Consider the following 18,146-nt stretch of genomic DNA (forward strand, 5'->3'; position numbering starts at 1 on the left):
GTTTTTAACGCCAACGGAAGAGCGTTCCACAGCTTAGGTCCAAGATATGCGAACGAACGACCTCCCATTTTAGCCAGTCGGATTCTTGGAATCAAAAGATTGCCATTATTAGATGACCTTAGAGAACGGCCAGGTAGATAAGGCTGGACAAGGTTCAGGAGGTAAGTAGGAGCAGAACCCTGACGGATCTTAAACAAAAAACACAGTGTTTTAAAGGTCACGCGATCTGAGATTCTCAACCAGTGTAGGTCACGCAGGGCTTGCATTGCGGACGTTCTCCGTGGAACATTACGCAAGAGGCGAGCGGCTGAATTTTGTACCACTTGGAGTTTGTTAATTGTTGCTTTATCCGCTCCAAGATAAAGCACATTGCCATAGTCAATGCGGGACATCACAAGGGCCTGAATGACAATTCTGCGGGAGGACTCAGGCTGCATCCATAAGATCTTCTGCAGCCAGCGTAAGGTGAAAAAACAGACTGCAGCGACCTTAGTCACCTGCTGCCTCATCGAGAGTTTGTCTTCAATCAGGAATCCGAGGTTACGAGCAACAGGCACAGGGGTAGGCAGAGGGCCCATATCACAGGGCCAGTGTCTAGAGCCCCACAGATCTTTATGCTTGCCTAATATTATAACCTCTGTCTTATCTCCGTTGAGCTTCAGCAGATGGTCTTGCATCCAAGCTGCAACGCGAGATAGGCCAATTTTGAGGGCAGAGACTTCCTGGGCCCTGCTGCTAGAAAGAGAAAACACAATCTGCGTATCGTCTGCATATGAGTATATAGACAGACCGGCGTCCTCTACGATGGAGGCAAGAGGTCTGATGTAAATATTAAACAACAATGGGCTTAATATAGACCCTTGAGGGACGCCGTAAGCTGAAGAATGAATCGCAGATTCAGCCTTGTTTGAGAAAACCTGGAAGGTGCGATCATTGAGAAATGAGGCCACCCAGGCAAGCGCTGATCCATCAACACCAAGGGAGCGGAGGGACTCCAATAGAGTAGAATGAGACACGGTATCGAATGCAGCGCTTAAGTCAAGAAGAATAAGCGCAAAGGTCTCACCGCTATCGATACCGTGTCGGAGTCGCTCGGTCACCCCAAGGAGTGCGGATTCGGTGGAGCAATTAGCGCGAAAGCCTGATTGGGATGGATGGAGATATCCCACGTTTTCAACAAACTCATTAAGCTGGGTGTTGACGTGGTGTTCCAATATTTTGGAGCAGGCTGTTAGCAGGGATATGGGCCTAAAGTTGGCTAAATTTGTGGTGTCAGCACCAGATTTTTTGAGCAAGGGGACAACCATGGCATGTTTCCATGTCACAAAATCCTCCGTCAAAAACACATAGACTGTGCTGCCCAACCCATAACAATTTTGTCCAGGCTGCTATGTTTATGTCATTGAATCCACACATAGTGGATAGCCAGTTCCTCCCAACAAAGGCAAGCTCTTTGAATCTCTTTTAATATGCATGTTTTTATTGCTGAAAAATTATAGGCAGTTTTTTTGTGCCAACCAGTACTATTAAGGATTAAATAATATATTGAATCTACAGTAGGCATACACATTTTCTGATGATAAGTTTTCAAAATCCCACATTACATTTTTGTGAGCCAGTTCACCTCTTAAGAAGGAGAACATCTCAAAGGTATGATACATTGTAGGATTCTGAAGGTCTTGGTGGACGCAAGCCCCAAATCTCTCCATACTCATGTTTTCCTTGGTAGTCTTTCGTCTGTGATGCTTTTTGAAGCGTTAACTAATCGTATTGACATGCCTGCGAATAAACCATGATGCCAAACAAAGCTAAATTGAATGCTTTAGTGCCACACTGATATTAGCACTATGTTGTTTCAGCAGGCAATGGAAAAACATGGCCAGTGTCTAGTTTTGCTATTCCCTTCCATTTGTTCTCAAATAATAATCAGGGCCCAAATCTGGGTAAAGCAAGAACCCTGTGAAGGTGGAGTCATTAATATTGTCGGCGTAAATCCCATTGTACGCTCCCTCGCCAAACACTTGCAGCCAGATCTCTTCGCCCGCCTTCAGGTGAAGCAACACAGATCCCGAAGCCTGATCCAGGTTGCTGATTTGGAACTGATCGTAGGTGAACATGATGGCCTTCCCACTTTTGTACAGACTGACCTTCACATCTTTCAGGTACACGGTGAGGTGGTAGGTGAAATAGTAGGTGCCGGGAATCACGCAGAGGAACTTGCCTGTGGTCTCGTCATAGTGCTTCTGCTCGTTGTAGAAGATTTTAGTGAATTTGATGGGCATGTTGGGTGGAGGATCTTTAGAGGCTAAGCCGACACTGAAAGCCGACTGATATGTGAGGGAGCTTTCTCCTCGCTCGCCTTTGAGCCCAGGGGTTCCTGGTGGTCCTCGGGCACCTTCAGCACCAGTCACACCGACCTCTCCCTGGTCTCCCTTCTGCCCATGTTCACCTGTAGTTTTGACAGAGAAATATATTTCAATGCACAACTTTATTTAATGCAAAATTGTATTTGTTAAGAAATATATCATAAAGGAATGTTCTCAAATCCTCAAAGCTAATGACAGTCATCATTTACCTGCACCAGTGAAAACAATTGTTGGAACTGTAGTAGCTCACTTATAGCTTCATGATTTTTCTGTAGATAATATTCCATTTGACCAATTATCTCAATTGGAGAAGTACACGTTTCAATACCTTTTTATTTGAAAATGTGTTCTGACATATTTTCTCAGTCACAAGTGATGATAAAGTGAATAGTGAATGCCACAGGCTGAATTGTCCCTTGCTGTTTATTTATTTATTTATGAGTTGCTATTGTCAATCATCTCTACTCATTTTATCCATGTCACAGCAGGGAAAAAATACTCACGTGGCCCTGCTGAAATTTAATCCTAGGATCAATTTATTCAGTTGGTGCTGAACCCACTGAGCTATCTCACTATCCCCTGATATCATGCTATCATCCACATATTCCTCAAATAATAGTTAATGATATTTGCATATTTTAAAATTATTCAGGGCATAATTATTGTTATAGATTTTATATTAAATCCGCATTGTTTTACATTTTTCTGACAGCAGCCATTTTGTTTTACTGTGTACCTCATTTATCAAGTTCAAACTTATTACATTTTAAATATAGCGGTTTACAGAAAAGTATTAGAAACACACAGACTTAAGCTTCATAATACAAAAAAATTCCCTAGTCTGACAGTGGTTACCATATCTTGAGCATCCTACGTACAACATTTCATCTTAATATGTATTTTAAATCACTTATTAGGAGCCACCTGGAGCGGTGTCCGGGCAATGCTTTCCAGGCAAACACGCATTCTGCTGTCCCAAGCTGCAAGTACCAGACCCAGGAATTGTGGCCCAAGGACCCGACCCTTAAAGAGGAGTTGTGAAGACTTCTAAAAGTTGCTGCACCAAGTCCTCAATCACCCTCCTCCTACAAAATGGAGGGAGCACCAAACACTCCCCAGAGCAATCCCCTCTACTTCTGGCCCACCCCGGCTGCCCGTGCCTACCCATGGGCCAAAACAAGGCCCCCTGCATCCATTTACTACCCACTCGCAGGTGGTAAATGGATGTGCATGTGTGCCCTTTATATTCCAGGAATGAGTGAAACACATGGAATTCGGCCTGCTGATAGCAAGTCCACATATTATTAACTTGTAATCCCTGTATTTTGCCCTCGATTTACCTGCACCACAATACTGTGAAGTCAGAATAACAGCGTTAGCCTGTGTATCACCAGGGGCATTGCTTCAGGTGGTGGAGGGGGGAGGGGGTGGGGTGTTACCCCTATTAAATATATTTTATGGTAAATAGTTAAGTTCAGGTGCTTTCAGTCGGGTATGTTGAGGTGTCTGTCAGATTTCAACAGGAATTTTTACATACACACAGACAAAAATGCACACACTTTCAGTCTCTCTGTTTTGAAAGTCTTCCAAAATGTATATTTTACAAAATATTGTTTTCTCTCACTTAGTACCCCTACCAATTCACATTTGTCTCCATTTCAACTGCCCCTTTAGCCCCTCTCATGCAGCCTGCTTGTGATATAATGTATTTTTACATTCTATCAAATGCCAGCGTTATTGTTGGAAAATCTGAAGCTCACACCTGCATCTAATCTTACTGACCAACATACGCCCCTATGTATCATACTGACTAAGGGACCCTTTACGAATTGGCAGGTGCGGCAATCCAATGGGACTACCATGCAGGCCAATTCTCAGTGGCCATGCGGTCCTGCTCCTGGGATTACCCTGTGCAAAAACACGTTTTTTCCAGGTGTGGACCTGAACCCGGTAAAACAAGTAGGGTTTTGGGCCGACATTAAGCAGAGGCCGGGCAGGACCTAATTCATCCCCCACCTTGAGTAATGGGGGCGAGCATATAGTGCTCCACCCTACAGCTGAGGACCCCATCCTCCTTCCCACCACCTTCCACCCTGCTGTGGCTCTCATTTACATTTACCGCCTTTTCAGGATAGGTGGTAAATGTGAGCGTTAAGCTCCATGGAGTCAGGCAAACCCTGTGCAAAAACACTCAGTAATCCAGGGACCAATCGGTTATCGCCTATTGGGGATAGTTGAACTCGTGATTCCTATAAACTTATTGGGCGATCCAGTTGGAATTGTTAATTCTGGTCCCAGTATCAAAGCACAGAATTAATGGGGAACTCAGCCCTAACTCTGTTACTTAAATCTGTATCATAGACCTTGATTCTTAAACAAAATTTCATATCATAGCAAGAAAAGAACCTCTGCATTCATATCCTCAATTTCTTCATGGCAACCTCAATAACCTTGTATGGGCATTCTGGAAGTAAGGTCTTCCAGGAGCTAAATAATGTATGACCTCTCCAAAATAGCCTATAGGTCCTTCCATTACTGGACTGGTGGCACATTTACCAGTACCTTCTCCAAATGTTTTCAACCGTACAGTGTGAAATACAATCTCTATACTTTAAATGATGCATGTCAATATCTTGAACCCTACTTTGACCAGCAAGTACTAGAACCTTAGCATCACTTTGACTGACCCAGCTATTAGTTTGTATGGGTAGAATTAGTATTCTATTTCCGGTTCTCGAAAATATGGGCACAAAAGGCATGTGCAATAACTGTGAGTTGCAGTAATTATCAGGTTAAAGAAATGGTCAAATCAAGGAAATGTCAGTTATGGTAATTTGTTAGGTCGAAGTATTGGTAGTCACTAATGTGTGGACTGAAGTAATGGTGGTGCAGCATACTGGAATATAGTGCAGCTACAGATTCAAATTTAAATGTGGTAGTTTAGTAAAGTGCTATAAAGTCAACAATTCTTCGTATGCTAGCGCCCTTGCAATATACCCTGCATATGACCTCACATATTACATCACTCATGGCATATTCTGTCACATTATTGATAATATCAACACACCATCTGAAATGACATAATTGAAGACAGCACTGTACTTGGCAGGGCACGAGTTATAGATACTTTAAATACATATAACTGGTGGATTTCAGTGTCATGTTTAGTTTAAAATGTTGCACTTCAACTGATATGTCACCTGACTTTAAAGTCAATGTAACCTTTGTTTTTTTCAGTGAATTTCTGGATTTTTTTAAATGAAAAGTAAGATAAGATATTCTTACCATAACTAATTATAATCTCGCTTTAACTAGTGGCGGCTGCTCTTCTAAGGCAGAGGAGCATCGCCCCACTCACTGCTTTTCCGCAGTGAAAGAAAGCGAAAGAAATTATAATAATTTGATGTTATTATCATTTTAGTTGCTACTACTGCGGCAGCATGGAGGCGGGGCTGATCTGCTCACAGGGCAGGGAAGGAGTGTTGGTCACACTGAAACACACGACTGCTTGGCCGGCCGGCCGTCTCTACAGCACTCTGACCATGATTGGCTCAGGGGAGCCTGGCTGCTTCCTGTTCGGCAGACATGGCGACGAGGGACAGAGCGGCGCGGAGGTAGGTATCTTTTTCTTTTTTTACACCCCCGTTTACACTCCCCGGCTCTTCACCCCAGATCCGTGCCACCCGCCACTGGCTCTAACCTTTGTTTTTTACAGTTCTTCAGACATGCTTCCCTTATCTTATGATACCTTCTACCTCAGGCATACCATGATTACTACTTTCCAATATTTCTTTCCCTGAGGTGAACACAATTGGCTTCATAAGTGACCTGTGCAGCTAAATAATATAGAGTCAGGTCAGAAAGTGCTAATCTGTCCTTTTTATATGGCATTTTAAGGGTTTTAGCATTCACTCTGTTCAGGTCGTGTTTTCAAAAAAGGAGTTGGCAAGTTTTAGCCATTTCTCTGACATTGGTATAGCCTAAAAAAAGAAGAAACATCATGGTAATGCTACCATATTCACTGGAGCAATTGTACCCATGACTAATACATTTTCAGTCTCAGTATTCTAAATAGGTTGTGTTGCACTGTGTCTACTACAGTGATACTTGCACCCCGAAGTGCCAGAATGTGTTCCTGACCCATTGTAGGCGGAAGTTCACTAAGCCCCCAAATTCCACCACATTCAGATGAGAAGGGCAGTTGTTGCGACTGTTACATAGCCCATCAGAGAGCTCTCCTTCTATATCCCTAAGATGGCATAGGTTGCTGCTGTGAGTGTTACATAGTTCACTGGAATGCTCACCTTTTGTCTCTCTATGACATCATAGGTTGCTGCTGTAAGTGTTACTGAGCCCACCTTGGGCTCCCCTTTTACATCCCAAAGATGGCACAGGCTACTGCTGCAAGTGAACAACAGCAGAAATAATAGAATTTATAGATACAAATAAAATTTTCAGAGCCTCAGTGCTCTAAATACGTGGTGTTACTGTGAATGTACGACAATTATATATTTGCACCCCTAAGTGTCAGAATGGGTCCCTGATCCATTGCTGGAGGAAGATCCGTATGGCCCTAAGGTCCATCTCCCTAAAATTAAAAGAGTTGTTGCTTCAAATGTTACGTATCCCATCAGATATCTCTCATATTATTTCCCTACAACGGCGTAGCTTACTGCTTCAAGTGGTATGTAGCCCACCGGAGCCTCAACTTCGAGCTTCCTAAGATGATGGAGCTTGTTGCTGCGAATGTGTGTCGCCCACCGGCGGCTCACCTTCCGTCATCCTAAGACGACATAGGATGATGTTGTGAGTGTTAAGCAGCCCAACAGGGGCCTCGCCTTACATCTTTCTAAAACAGAGGTCTTCAAACTGCGGGATGGGCCCTCCAGCAGTCTGGACTTGCTCTTGGGAATGGGATGCGGGCTCTGACCAGGAGGAGCATCCACTGTGCCCCTGGGAAACCAAGACAAACATCATGCTGAATACAGTGCTGTGTTTTAGTGAGAGAAAGCAGTGGTGGTGAGCCACTCTGTAATTGACCATCAGTAGTGTTTTTGTTATTCATGTCCTCTTGGCGGCAAAGTGTGGGAGATGGGTAAAATACCCCTTAAAATCCCTCACTCTATGGCAGTGGTGGCTCCTCCATTAAGGCGGAGGAGCATCGCCCCACTGCTTTGCAGCAGTGAAATAAAGGACAAATAAAATGATATTAACTTGATGTTATTATCATTTTATTTTGTCCTGCTGCTGCTGCAGGTTTGCACGGTGGGCAGGGCTGGTCCAATGGCAAAAGAGCAGGGGGAGTGATGAGCACAGTCTGTAAGTGCGCATGAATGTTTGGCCGGCTGTCTTGGGCTGGCCAAACATTCATGCACACTTTGTATGTTCACCACCCAGGCTGCATTAACATGCCAAGGCTCCCACTGCCAAACCACGGCGCTCAGACCAATCACAACACAGCATTGCAGCATTGTGATTGGCTTAGGGAATCCTGGGTGTGCTTCCTGTTTGGGAAGGAGGAGGGACGATGGAAGAGAGAAGAGGCGAGGAGATAAGATTTTATTTTCTTCTTTTTTTTCACCCCGCCCCGCCGCCCCCATTCTGTGACGGACGCCGCTGAGCTATGGATAATTTTACACTGAAAGAGCTTAACTTTTGGCTCTCTAAGATGTCGTAGGTTGCTGCTACATGTGTTACATAGCCCGCTAGAGGGCTCACCTTCTATCTCCTTAAGATGCTATAGTTGGCAGCTGGAAGTGTTCTGCAGACCACCAGAGGACTCACTTCTATCTCCCTAAGACAACATGGGTAGCTGATGCAAGTGTTACTGAGTCCAGCAGAGAGTTTGATGATGCTGGACAAATAGTGATCTTTTAACCAGCACCAATTTATTTATTGTAAACTACATGAAAGCTATCCAATAGAATATGTGGTGCTGGACTTAAACTATAAAATCTAAAAGAACGGCTAATCACTGTACCACCATACTTTAAAAAATTTATTTTTCAATTATTGTTTACATGGTAAAATCTACCAATCGATATTTGTCAGTTTACCTTAAACAAAATTGAAATTAAATTGTGTATTACTTAACATTTACATATCAGGCTCTCTAATTTAACTGATTTAGTTAACATCTTATGCATATCCTTGACAATTTATTGACTGCTGCACAAATCTGTTTTGATGATGCATCAAAGCATAGAGCAACTGTTTCCCTCCTGAAACAGACATCATATCATCTTAATATCGGGAAGAACGCGTATGGTGAGAATACAAGAATGCGCCCCTCTCAATGTAGATCCTGTGTAAATTGAACACATTTCTGTTCAATTTTCAAACACTGCGTAGGGTTATACATTTATGTGACTAAGAGGTTCAGCTGCGAATAACAATAACCTAAATCACAAAAATGGGGCTCTTACATTATCATTAAAGGTTTGGTTAAATTCCTCGGTGGTTACAATTCTACATAGGAAGAACCTATATATGGAGCAACAGTAGGAAATCTATCACATATGGATATGAGATTTGAATCCCAATAACCATTTGCTTGAATAGTAAACCACATATAGATGAGATGTTCTAATATTCTTTTAAACAAACAACAACCCCTCAACCCCCATCTCCTCAATGATAGCTTGGAGAATTTCAGATCGAATGGACAGGACAATCAACACCTCATGCAAAATTAGTTCACCCAGAAGGGCAGGTGTTCAATTTTGTAATATAAAGATATATTTAAAAATACCCCCCCCATCAGATTATCCATATTACATCAAATTTTAAACTAAGCTGTCCCTTTTTTCTCTTTCTCCTTATTCCCTGTTTTCTTTTCCCTCTGTTTTTCCTTTCTCTCCATTGCTCTGGGTCAAAGTCTGATCATGCAAAATAAATCCTGTTCCCCGAAATGATTGCTGGGGCCCACCACCTGTGGTCCACAAATTAGGTCCTGCTTGACAGTGAGCACTTTTTTGTAGAGTTTTTTTAAAGGTATTTATTCAGATTTCCAAAACAATACAATACAAACCAAATCAGTGCAGCATTGTATTTTTAAGTATTCTCACGTTGCCAGAGTGACGGGAGTGAAGACAGAATTCCCAAGTGGGGGCGGAGTAGTAATGGATGGAACAAACAGCAAACATTCACACACAAACAATCACCAAATAAGGGAATGTCACAAGTAGCCGAACTATTTGTGGTTCCTAGATGGACCCACCTACTCCAGGAGAGACAGGCAAATGTGGCTGTGGGGAGGTTCAGCAGTCCAGCCTCAATATCGTCTATCGCATCGGGGTCGTATCATCTCCCTCCGATGTGATGGATGTGGAACCATCTCCAGGTAATGCATCATATCCACCCAACCTGTCCAGCATATGACCCCACTTCTCGAGGTCCCTCTCTGCATTATTATCCATGCAGACTTTCTGAAGTCGGCTCATAGTGCACACTTTACAAAGCCATGAAATAAATACATAAGGCGGGCATGTACCTTGAGCTCCACTCTCCCCCTTGTCGCCGTCCTTCCCGTCTCTGCCGTCTCTTCCCGGGACACCATTGTGGCCAGGGTAGCCGGGCAGTCCTCCCATCCAGTTGGCACATGAAGCCCTTGGACCTTGGGGCTCTGATGTTTCAGAATCCCTCTGCGCTTGGCATAGCTTCAAAGTGAGGACCAGACACACCACGAGGCTCACCAAAACCTTCATGCTGAATCCTGAGAACGACATGACATTATGCAGATAAATGAGTTATATTGCTGCTGCTATATTGTTGACTAATATTTAATTATTGTACAGTGAAGCATAAGGGTGGAAGGCGAGTGGAGTAATGCCCACCCCTTGTGGGACGTCATTATTGCGCTTCTGGTAAAAAAAAAATGTTAAATGAAGTAAAACAGCAAACATTAAGATGTAACTCTGAACATACACCCAACAGAGCCGCAATTTACTGGCCATTAGGGCACCAGTGCTTTAAGTGAGATCAATAAAGGGGTGTGCCGGCTCTAAAATGGGGGTGGTGTAAGAAGCATATAAAAGAAACTTTTACAAAAGGTTTGGGCTTTGTAAATAATTATAACAACCTTATACCTGCGATATAGAGTACTATGTTTGTCTAATTAATAAATACAGTGGGCAAATAATTAAGGAAAACAGCAGGGAACAGAATATTTATTTGACAGTTTATGTAGCACCACAATCTAGGGCCATCACAACAAAATTAATTCATAAAGTAAAGGGTAATAACCTAGTTATTGAATTTCAATGCAGTTGTATCTTGGGACAACAATAGCATCCAATGGTACCCCCCCCCCACATTGCTTTGTCCCTCGTGTCACAAAGGGACTTCAGGCCTTGTTGCGTTGCCGCTTTGGTGGGTCAGGCACACTGGAGCGGCTCCTCCACTAAGGTGTAGGAGCGTTGCCCCACTGCTCTCAGAGCAGAAAATTTAAAATAATAATAATGTAGTTATTATCATTTTAATTTTCATAGGTTCGGAGCTGGGTAGGGCGAGTGGGGCTGGTGGCACAGGGGGTAGGAGTGGTTTGCACACTCCAAGTGAGCATGACTGCTTGGCTGGCCATATTGGGCTGGCCAAACAGTCATGCGTAATTTGCACGTTCCCCACCAGGTTGTAATGCACATCCTGGTGAGGAACATACCCAGGCACCCATTCCTGTCTGAGCACTGAACCACTGCGCTTAGACCAATCACAACGTTACATTGCAGCGTTGTGATTGGTTTAGGGGAGGGAGCTTGCTTGCTTCCTGGTTGCTGCTCCAGAGAAGCGACGAGGGATAACGGAAGTGGAGAGGAGGTAAGTTTTTTTTGTTGTATTTTGTATCCCCGACACCTTCCACCTTCCCCCTCCACCCCTCCACTATTGTTCCGTGTCAGCAGCTACTGCAGGCACACAAGGAAAGGTTTTTTGTTGCAGCTGGCGAAGGCAAAAATAAAAGGACCCTTAGGGCCCTCACTCAATGTCAGTCTTTTGGATTCGAAAGGGCTCAGCCCTGGCAGGCCCTTGCCCACTTAAATCACTGTACGACACCCAATGGTACATGCTATTATCAGCTATTAACCATAAATAGACATTTTCCATGCAGTGTCACTCATACCTTTAGAAGAACTAGAGAAGGGATTAGATTCAGAACCCCCTATCTGAAACAACACAAAATGTACAAATCATTAATTCTGACTTTCTCACGAAGCACCTCCACAGGCGTACCATGAGAATATTTATAACATCTATAAAGTCGTTCTTCAGACTACTAAAGGTGCTGATATTGCAAACCAAAATGAATAGTTTGGTACTGCCAATGTTTTATATTGCTTGGCATTTCTGATGGGAGCTACTGGTTCTCTCCCATTACAAAAGTATGTCCATTTAAAGCTCTCGATACAACTGGCTAGAATGTATAGTTGGTTAAAAAAACTAATGTGTGGTCACTGGTTTAACTAGGAAATTAGTAGATGCCGACTGTAATCATTCCAAGATTGAAAAAAATATTATCTTTCATTTTGTTTACATTTCAAAACAATGTATTGCAAATTTCGATATTTCCTTACATTCAAATTCAAATTATCTTTATTCGGTACTTAAAAAGATACCAATAAAGAACATGAAAGTACATACATACAATGTTTAAAAAGCATTTTAAAATGACTTATTAAAAGCAATAAAAATAGGTCTAAAAAAGGGGAAAAAAGAGCAATGGTTCATTGGGAATCTTATACGGACATTGATTCAGTCTATGTAGTGATGATATGGGCAGATGTTTCCCTGGAGTTCCTTAGTCTCATGGCAACCTTAAAAAAACTTATAACACATAACAAAGTATATGGGTCTGAGGCTTTTTGCAGAAAAAGGAGGGCTGCTTTAGCATGTCTCAGTGTTTTATTTTTCAAAATCCTTACTAAAAACTTCCTTCTAGGCTCTAAGTAAAAAGGACATAATAAAACAAAGTGAAGGGTATCCTGCGGAGACCTAGTGTCGCAGCCGCAGGTACCCTTCAACTCTACTGAACGTGTGAATCCTGCGGGAACGGCCAATAAATGGTGAAGGAGATTCAGTCGGAACCTAGTCATGTAAAATCTTTCCTGCGCATTGTACATTACCGCTAGGTATGGTTCCATTCCAGGTGTTGCTGTTTTTAGTGATCCGTGGGCCACAACGGATATTTTCCTGTTTTCAGCGTGGGCCCTTCTGGCTGTTGCCCATACACTAAAACGTTTTTTGGCCAGGGTTTTGTTCTGGGTGGTCATCGACTCCGGCTCAGAGAACAGATTCAAGCAGCCAATTCCTTCCATGGTGTCCTTTACAAATTTGAGCCACGGAATCTGACCCCCTCTGTCCCGGTTCAGCCAGTCCTTAATGATCTGTCTACTGAGGCCAGCCTCTGGGTTGGTCCAAATCTTAATCCAGGCCAAGGTGGGTCGAACCATAATTCTGTCCTCAATATATGGCTCGCCCAATTCCATGCGTGTTATGTATGAAGGGGTGCTCTGAGGAACCTTTAATAGTTTTTAAAAATTTTTATTTTCCTCAGCTTGTATCTGGTGTACTTGATTAGTTTTGCAACCCCAGACTTCTGCCCCGTATGACACCTTGGCGCAGGAAACCGCTCTGTAAAGATTCAATATCTGTTCCAGTGACTATCTGCCTAACCTCCACCCATATGCCATTAGAGCACCCGTTGAGGCCACCAGTTTAGTTGCATGTTTTTCAGCCAGGTTTCCGAATTCCAGTTTCTCATCAAAAAGTACGCCTAGATAAGAGAAGGACTTAACTCTTCCTAGTTTGTGTGAACCTATGCTGTGTAAAAAGGCCTTTTTTTAATTTATACCTGTGGACATAACAAAGGACTTGTCCAGGTTTGCTGAGAGATCCAATGAATTCATAAAATTGACGAAACCATCAATTAACTTTTGTAAACCCAGTGGGGTGCGGGCTAGCAACACTGCGTCGTCCGCATACAAGAGGACGGGTACCGGACGCTGGCCAATTTTGGTGGAGTCCACTCCCAGCTTCATAAGTTCTCGGTCCAAATTATTAATATACAGTGAAAATAAAAAAGGAGCTAAAATGCAGCCCTGCCGCACACCGCTTGTACAAGGAAATGGCTCTGTCTTCATTCCTTCTTTGTTATAGCGAACTGAAGCTGTGGTCTCCCAGTGTAATGCCTTCAAGGTGTCCACTAGCCCTTGATCCACCCCAAGGGAGGTCATCAGGGCCCATAGCTTCTGTCTGTTAACACGATCGAAGGCCGCTGAGAGATCCATAAACCCCACATGGATAGTCCCCTTCGCGGCAATAGTATATTTAGCAGTGAGGAGATACAAATTTAAGCATTGGTCTGTTGTGGATCTCCCTTCTCTAAACCCATATTGTACGTCTGTTAAAATATGATTGTCCGCTGCCCAAATTTGTAGACAATTTAAAATCACTCGTCCCAGAACTTTAGCCGTTACGTCTATTAATGAAATAGGACGGTAGCATTGGGGATCGTCCCGGATGCCCTTTTTATGAATTGGGACAATGATAGCCGAGGACCAAGAACGAGGCAGTCCTGCCACTACTGCCTCGTTCAAGACCCTACTGAGGATGGGGCCCATAAGTCAATGTTGCTCAAATAAAGGTCAGGGGGGATGCCGTCGGGGCCTGCCGCTTTATTTTTTGAGAGCCCTTGGATTGCTGATTTTACTTCTCCCAACGAAAAATCTAAGCTTACGGATGCTGCTGTTTTTGCGCCTTCTTCTTGCAGTACCATCCCAGTGTGATTGTAAAGACCACAATAGTGGTTATACCGTTGTTCGGGGAGAATAGCATTCACTATGTCTGGCCCCCTTGGGTCTTTAAAACATGAGTCATTGATAACTCTCCAGAATGCCGTCATGTCGCCCCTCTCTGCTGCTTCCCTTAGATCCTCCCATGCTTCATTTTGTAAGGTTCTTTTGCGCATTTTCAGGGCTTTTTTATAGTTGGATCTGCTACCTGCTATTTTGGCTTTGTCCTTTGGGTGATCAGTGAGGCATTTTTTAAGATCTTTCCGTGCCTTGGTGCAATCATGATCAAACCAGCGTGGGGTCTGGGGCCGTGTGGTTCCTGTTGGGAGAGAGGATTTAAATAGGGTATCCACAAGTTGGGCAATTTCTTCAAAGGCCCTAACCATAGTTTGGCCGCCCTTATTTTCATCCAGGCACACATTTATTTGTTTTTGGCCATTCGTTACCAGGTTGAAGTAAAATGTGTCTCCATTGATCTTGGCCCATTTGAGTCTTCTCCCTTGTGCTGTTGCCCGTTCTATGGCATCGGATACACCCTCTGCTGTTCTAAGGTTCATACATTTGAGATCCAATGCCAACGGGTTATGATCACTAAAGGGACTATGTACAATTTCAAAGTTTATGATCCATTTTCTGAGCGTTGGGGACATCATGACAAAGTCTATGTAGGAGTGGCAACCCCTTCCTTTATACGTTGGATTAGGTTCCTTCATGATGCCTATCGTTATTAGATCCATTATGAAGGATAGGTTATGCCTATTTATAAAATTCTCCATATCCCTGCCCTCAGTGGAATGAGCAAAATGTGGTCCTTTTTCCTCTGGGCACCGTGACCAATCCTTGTTTATTGGTCTTAATTTTTCACAAAGATGGCAGTTAAAGTCTCCAACTAGGATGGTATACGGTGACCCCTTGGCTTGATTAATTGAGGACATGTTTTTAAAACGGTCATCCAGTTCTTTCATAGTGTTATTTCTGCCACATGAACCCACTGCATTGTACCAGTTTATCAGTGTGATTTTTAATCCCTTGTGGCGAAAGCCGATTGCGTGCATATTTGTTGAGTCCCAGCTCAGATTTGACCAGGACCCCTGAATGCGTAGATCTACATATGTAATAAGTCCACCAATGGCTCTTCCAGATGGCGCCCTTACTGCGGGGACCACAAAACCTTTGAACCCTTCTAAAGTATATTGATCGGGTTCAACAGCCCAGGTCTCCTGGAGGCAAATGATATGGAAGCTGGTTATAAAATCTCTCCACTCCTTTACGTTGTATTTGGCTGCCACCCCTGCAATGTTCCAGGATATGACTCTTATGCCATACTGAGTCTCAACCTTGTTTGCGCCAGCCGCCAAAGGACTATTAACTATTACCTCCCCCGCGGCCACTGGGGTATCCAACTTATCTGGTGAGGATCCTCCCCTTGACTCGGCTACCTGCCCAATCCTTAGTGTATCATTCGGGTCAGCTGCTGTAGATTCATGGGTGGGTACCATCAGGGCGCTACCTGTCTCTGCTAAGGCGGTAAGTAACAAATACCCTGCTTGTCGGGATCTTTTCTCTAAACTGCCCCCAATAGGCTGAAGTTGGCACTTTATATTCTACTCGAGTCAGTCGACATTGTCCAAGGCACAGAACCTGTTCCAGTGTGCATGCATTGCAGCTACAGGATCGTAGAGGGGGAATGCCTGCCAGGGAGTCTGCCAGTTATCTGCTCTATTTCTATTTAGCTGCACAGGGCACGGAACCCTATTCGCCCGACCCCTATTTAGTTGTGTTAATCTATGTGAGGGGGGTGAGGGGTAAAAATAGGATAAAGGTAAGGGGTATATGTTAGTTTGTGGTCCCAACGATGGAGAGTTGCATATGTGGGTTACTACAGAGGTATCCCTGAAGTTTATTGAGATAACATCCCCAGCAATAGTTTTCGCACCATTTCCTATCCATTGCCCCCTTCTGACAGACAAGATTTCCCCAGACATGTTTAAAGGTAATGGCTTGTTGGATCTTAGCCATTGTACACATTTGTTCCTCAACTCCACTTCATTTTCTCTTTTGCCTTCCTTTAAAGGCGGCACACCTGTTAACACGACTACATAGGGTAGTGCTTCCGGTGGTAGATTAATTGACTGTAATCGCACTCCCGTTTTAACCCTTGCTGCAACTATTGGGGTGGTAGTCTTTGCTTGGGTGGGGGTCTCCATTTGGGTATTGCTTACAGTGTCCTTGCCTGGTGGTAGGGAGCTCTTCCCTTGAATGTTACTTGTCTGCGGGACGGTACTATTAGCACAGGAGGGTAGGGGAGCATGTGTCTTTGCCAGAGTTTTACTAAATGGGGCAGCGCTTTTTTTTTGTTTGACAGGATTTTTATCAGGCCCTACCTTACCATTATTTGTAATCTTTTCGACCCCTGGCCTACCCGAGTCCTGATTGCATGGTGCTAGAATTGACACTTGTGTCACTGGTTTGGTTGGTCCCATCACTCTGTTATTTATTACAGACGTTAATCTATCCAGTTTGGACATTAGGGGCTTAAGGTGCGCACTTATAGTCTCTTCCAATCCTGCCTTAAGATCTGACACCATATTGGCTACCCAGCAGGGTATGCCAGATGTGGTGTTGGCCATTGGGGTTACCAGATTATGAATGGGCTCTTAATTGTCTCTCCCCCCCTTTTTATTGTTCTGCTTTACAGCGCTGTTCTTTCTGGATCTCGGGACAGTTTTAACTGGATTTCTAGTTTGGGGGATAGCCAGAAGTGTCCCCTCTTGATTAACAGAATCGGGGTCTCTATTTGTGTTTTTAGGTGTATTTGTGGCTGGCTGTGCACATGGAAGTTCTACATAGGAGGATGTTAACGAGAAGCTTATGTCCGGTTCCTCTGATAATGTTATCACGGGACCATCCTCCGTATCATGAATAGCTACTATGGACGCTATCTAAAGTCCCCTTTCGGTGTTTTCAATGGTGGTTGCCACGACCCCAATAGTCTGTTGCAACATTTTGTCTATCGCCGTTAAGGTTGGTAAGGGCTGCGGCTGTGGCGAATCGACTTTCTGTCTAGTGTTGGATCTCAGCGTAGGCATTCTATTTATTTTGGTCCCCCTCCTCATGATTTAACAGTCAATCGGCGGTGAACACGGGTAACACCCTTCTAATATATAAACCTGGTAGCCACAGATAGATTTTTAACAGTAGTGATAGGGGGCAAGGTGCAATACCACGACCGTATCACAATAAACGTAATGATATCCCAAGGAGTACCTTAGATGTAACGAATCGTGGCAGCACAGCAGTGGTTAGTGATATGGCCCAGCCCAGCCTTGTCTGGCCTTGGAAAGCCGTAGAGGGCCCGCCCTTTGCCCGGGCTTCGCCCGGCGCTCCCGCGACGCGGGTGGGGCTGGTCAGTTTTATGTGCCAGCAGGCGCGCTCTCTGGTCCCGCGGTCTGGTCCTGGTCACGGGGCAGCTGAGAAGGGTAGTTTTTACACCCTCTCGGTCCCCCCCTCTCGGCGGCTGCTCCAAGAACAACGGCGGAGGGAGACGGCGCGGTACACCCGCAGGGGCTCTACCTCCAGCAGCACCACGCCTGACAGCCTGGAAGGGGTTGAGGTGATTTGGATGTTTGTATCAAGCCCCCACTCCACCGATGGGGCTGGTCAGTTTTATGCGCCAGCAGGCGCGCTCTCTGGTCCCGCGGTCTGGTCCTGGTCACGGGGCAGCTGGGAAGGGTAGTTTTTACACCCTCTCGGTCCCCCTCTCTCGGCGGCTGCTCCAAGAACAACGGCGGAGGGAGACCGGCGCGGTACACCCGCAGGGGCTCCGCCTCCAGCAGCACCACTCCTGACAGCCTGGAAGGTGTTGAGGTGATTTGGACGTTTGTATCAAGCCCCCCAATTGGGCTGGCCAAACAGTCATGCGTAATTTGCACGTTCCCCCACCAGGTTGTAATGCACATCCTGGTGAGGAACATACCCAGGCACCCATTCCTGTCTG

At 44.5% G+C, this 18,146-nt stretch overlaps 1 protein-coding gene across 1 annotated transcript in view; it reads right to left on the reverse strand.

Moving 5' to 3' along the window:
- Positions 1–1,458: 1,458 nt before the first annotated feature.
- LOC147683391 (adiponectin-like) overlaps positions 1,459–18,146 on the reverse strand; it is a 32,803-nt gene continuing 16,115 nt past the window's right edge. Inside the window, exons 2-3 of the mRNA XM_086943809.1 lie at positions 9,859–10,080; positions 1,459–2,449 (exon numbers count right to left, since the gene is read on the reverse strand). Coding sequence (XP_086799935.1) covers positions 1,896–2,449; positions 9,859–10,072 — 768 coding nt within the window. The 5' untranslated portion in view covers positions 10,073–10,080 and the 3' untranslated portion in view covers positions 1,459–1,895. The remainder of the gene's footprint in view (positions 2,450–9,858; positions 10,081–18,146) is intronic.

Source organism: Lissotriton vulgaris, chromosome 11 (assembly GCF_964263255.1).
Source record: "Lissotriton vulgaris chromosome 11, aLisVul1.2, whole genome shotgun sequence".
NCBI lineage: Eukaryota > Metazoa > Chordata > Amphibia > Caudata > Salamandridae > Lissotriton > Lissotriton vulgaris.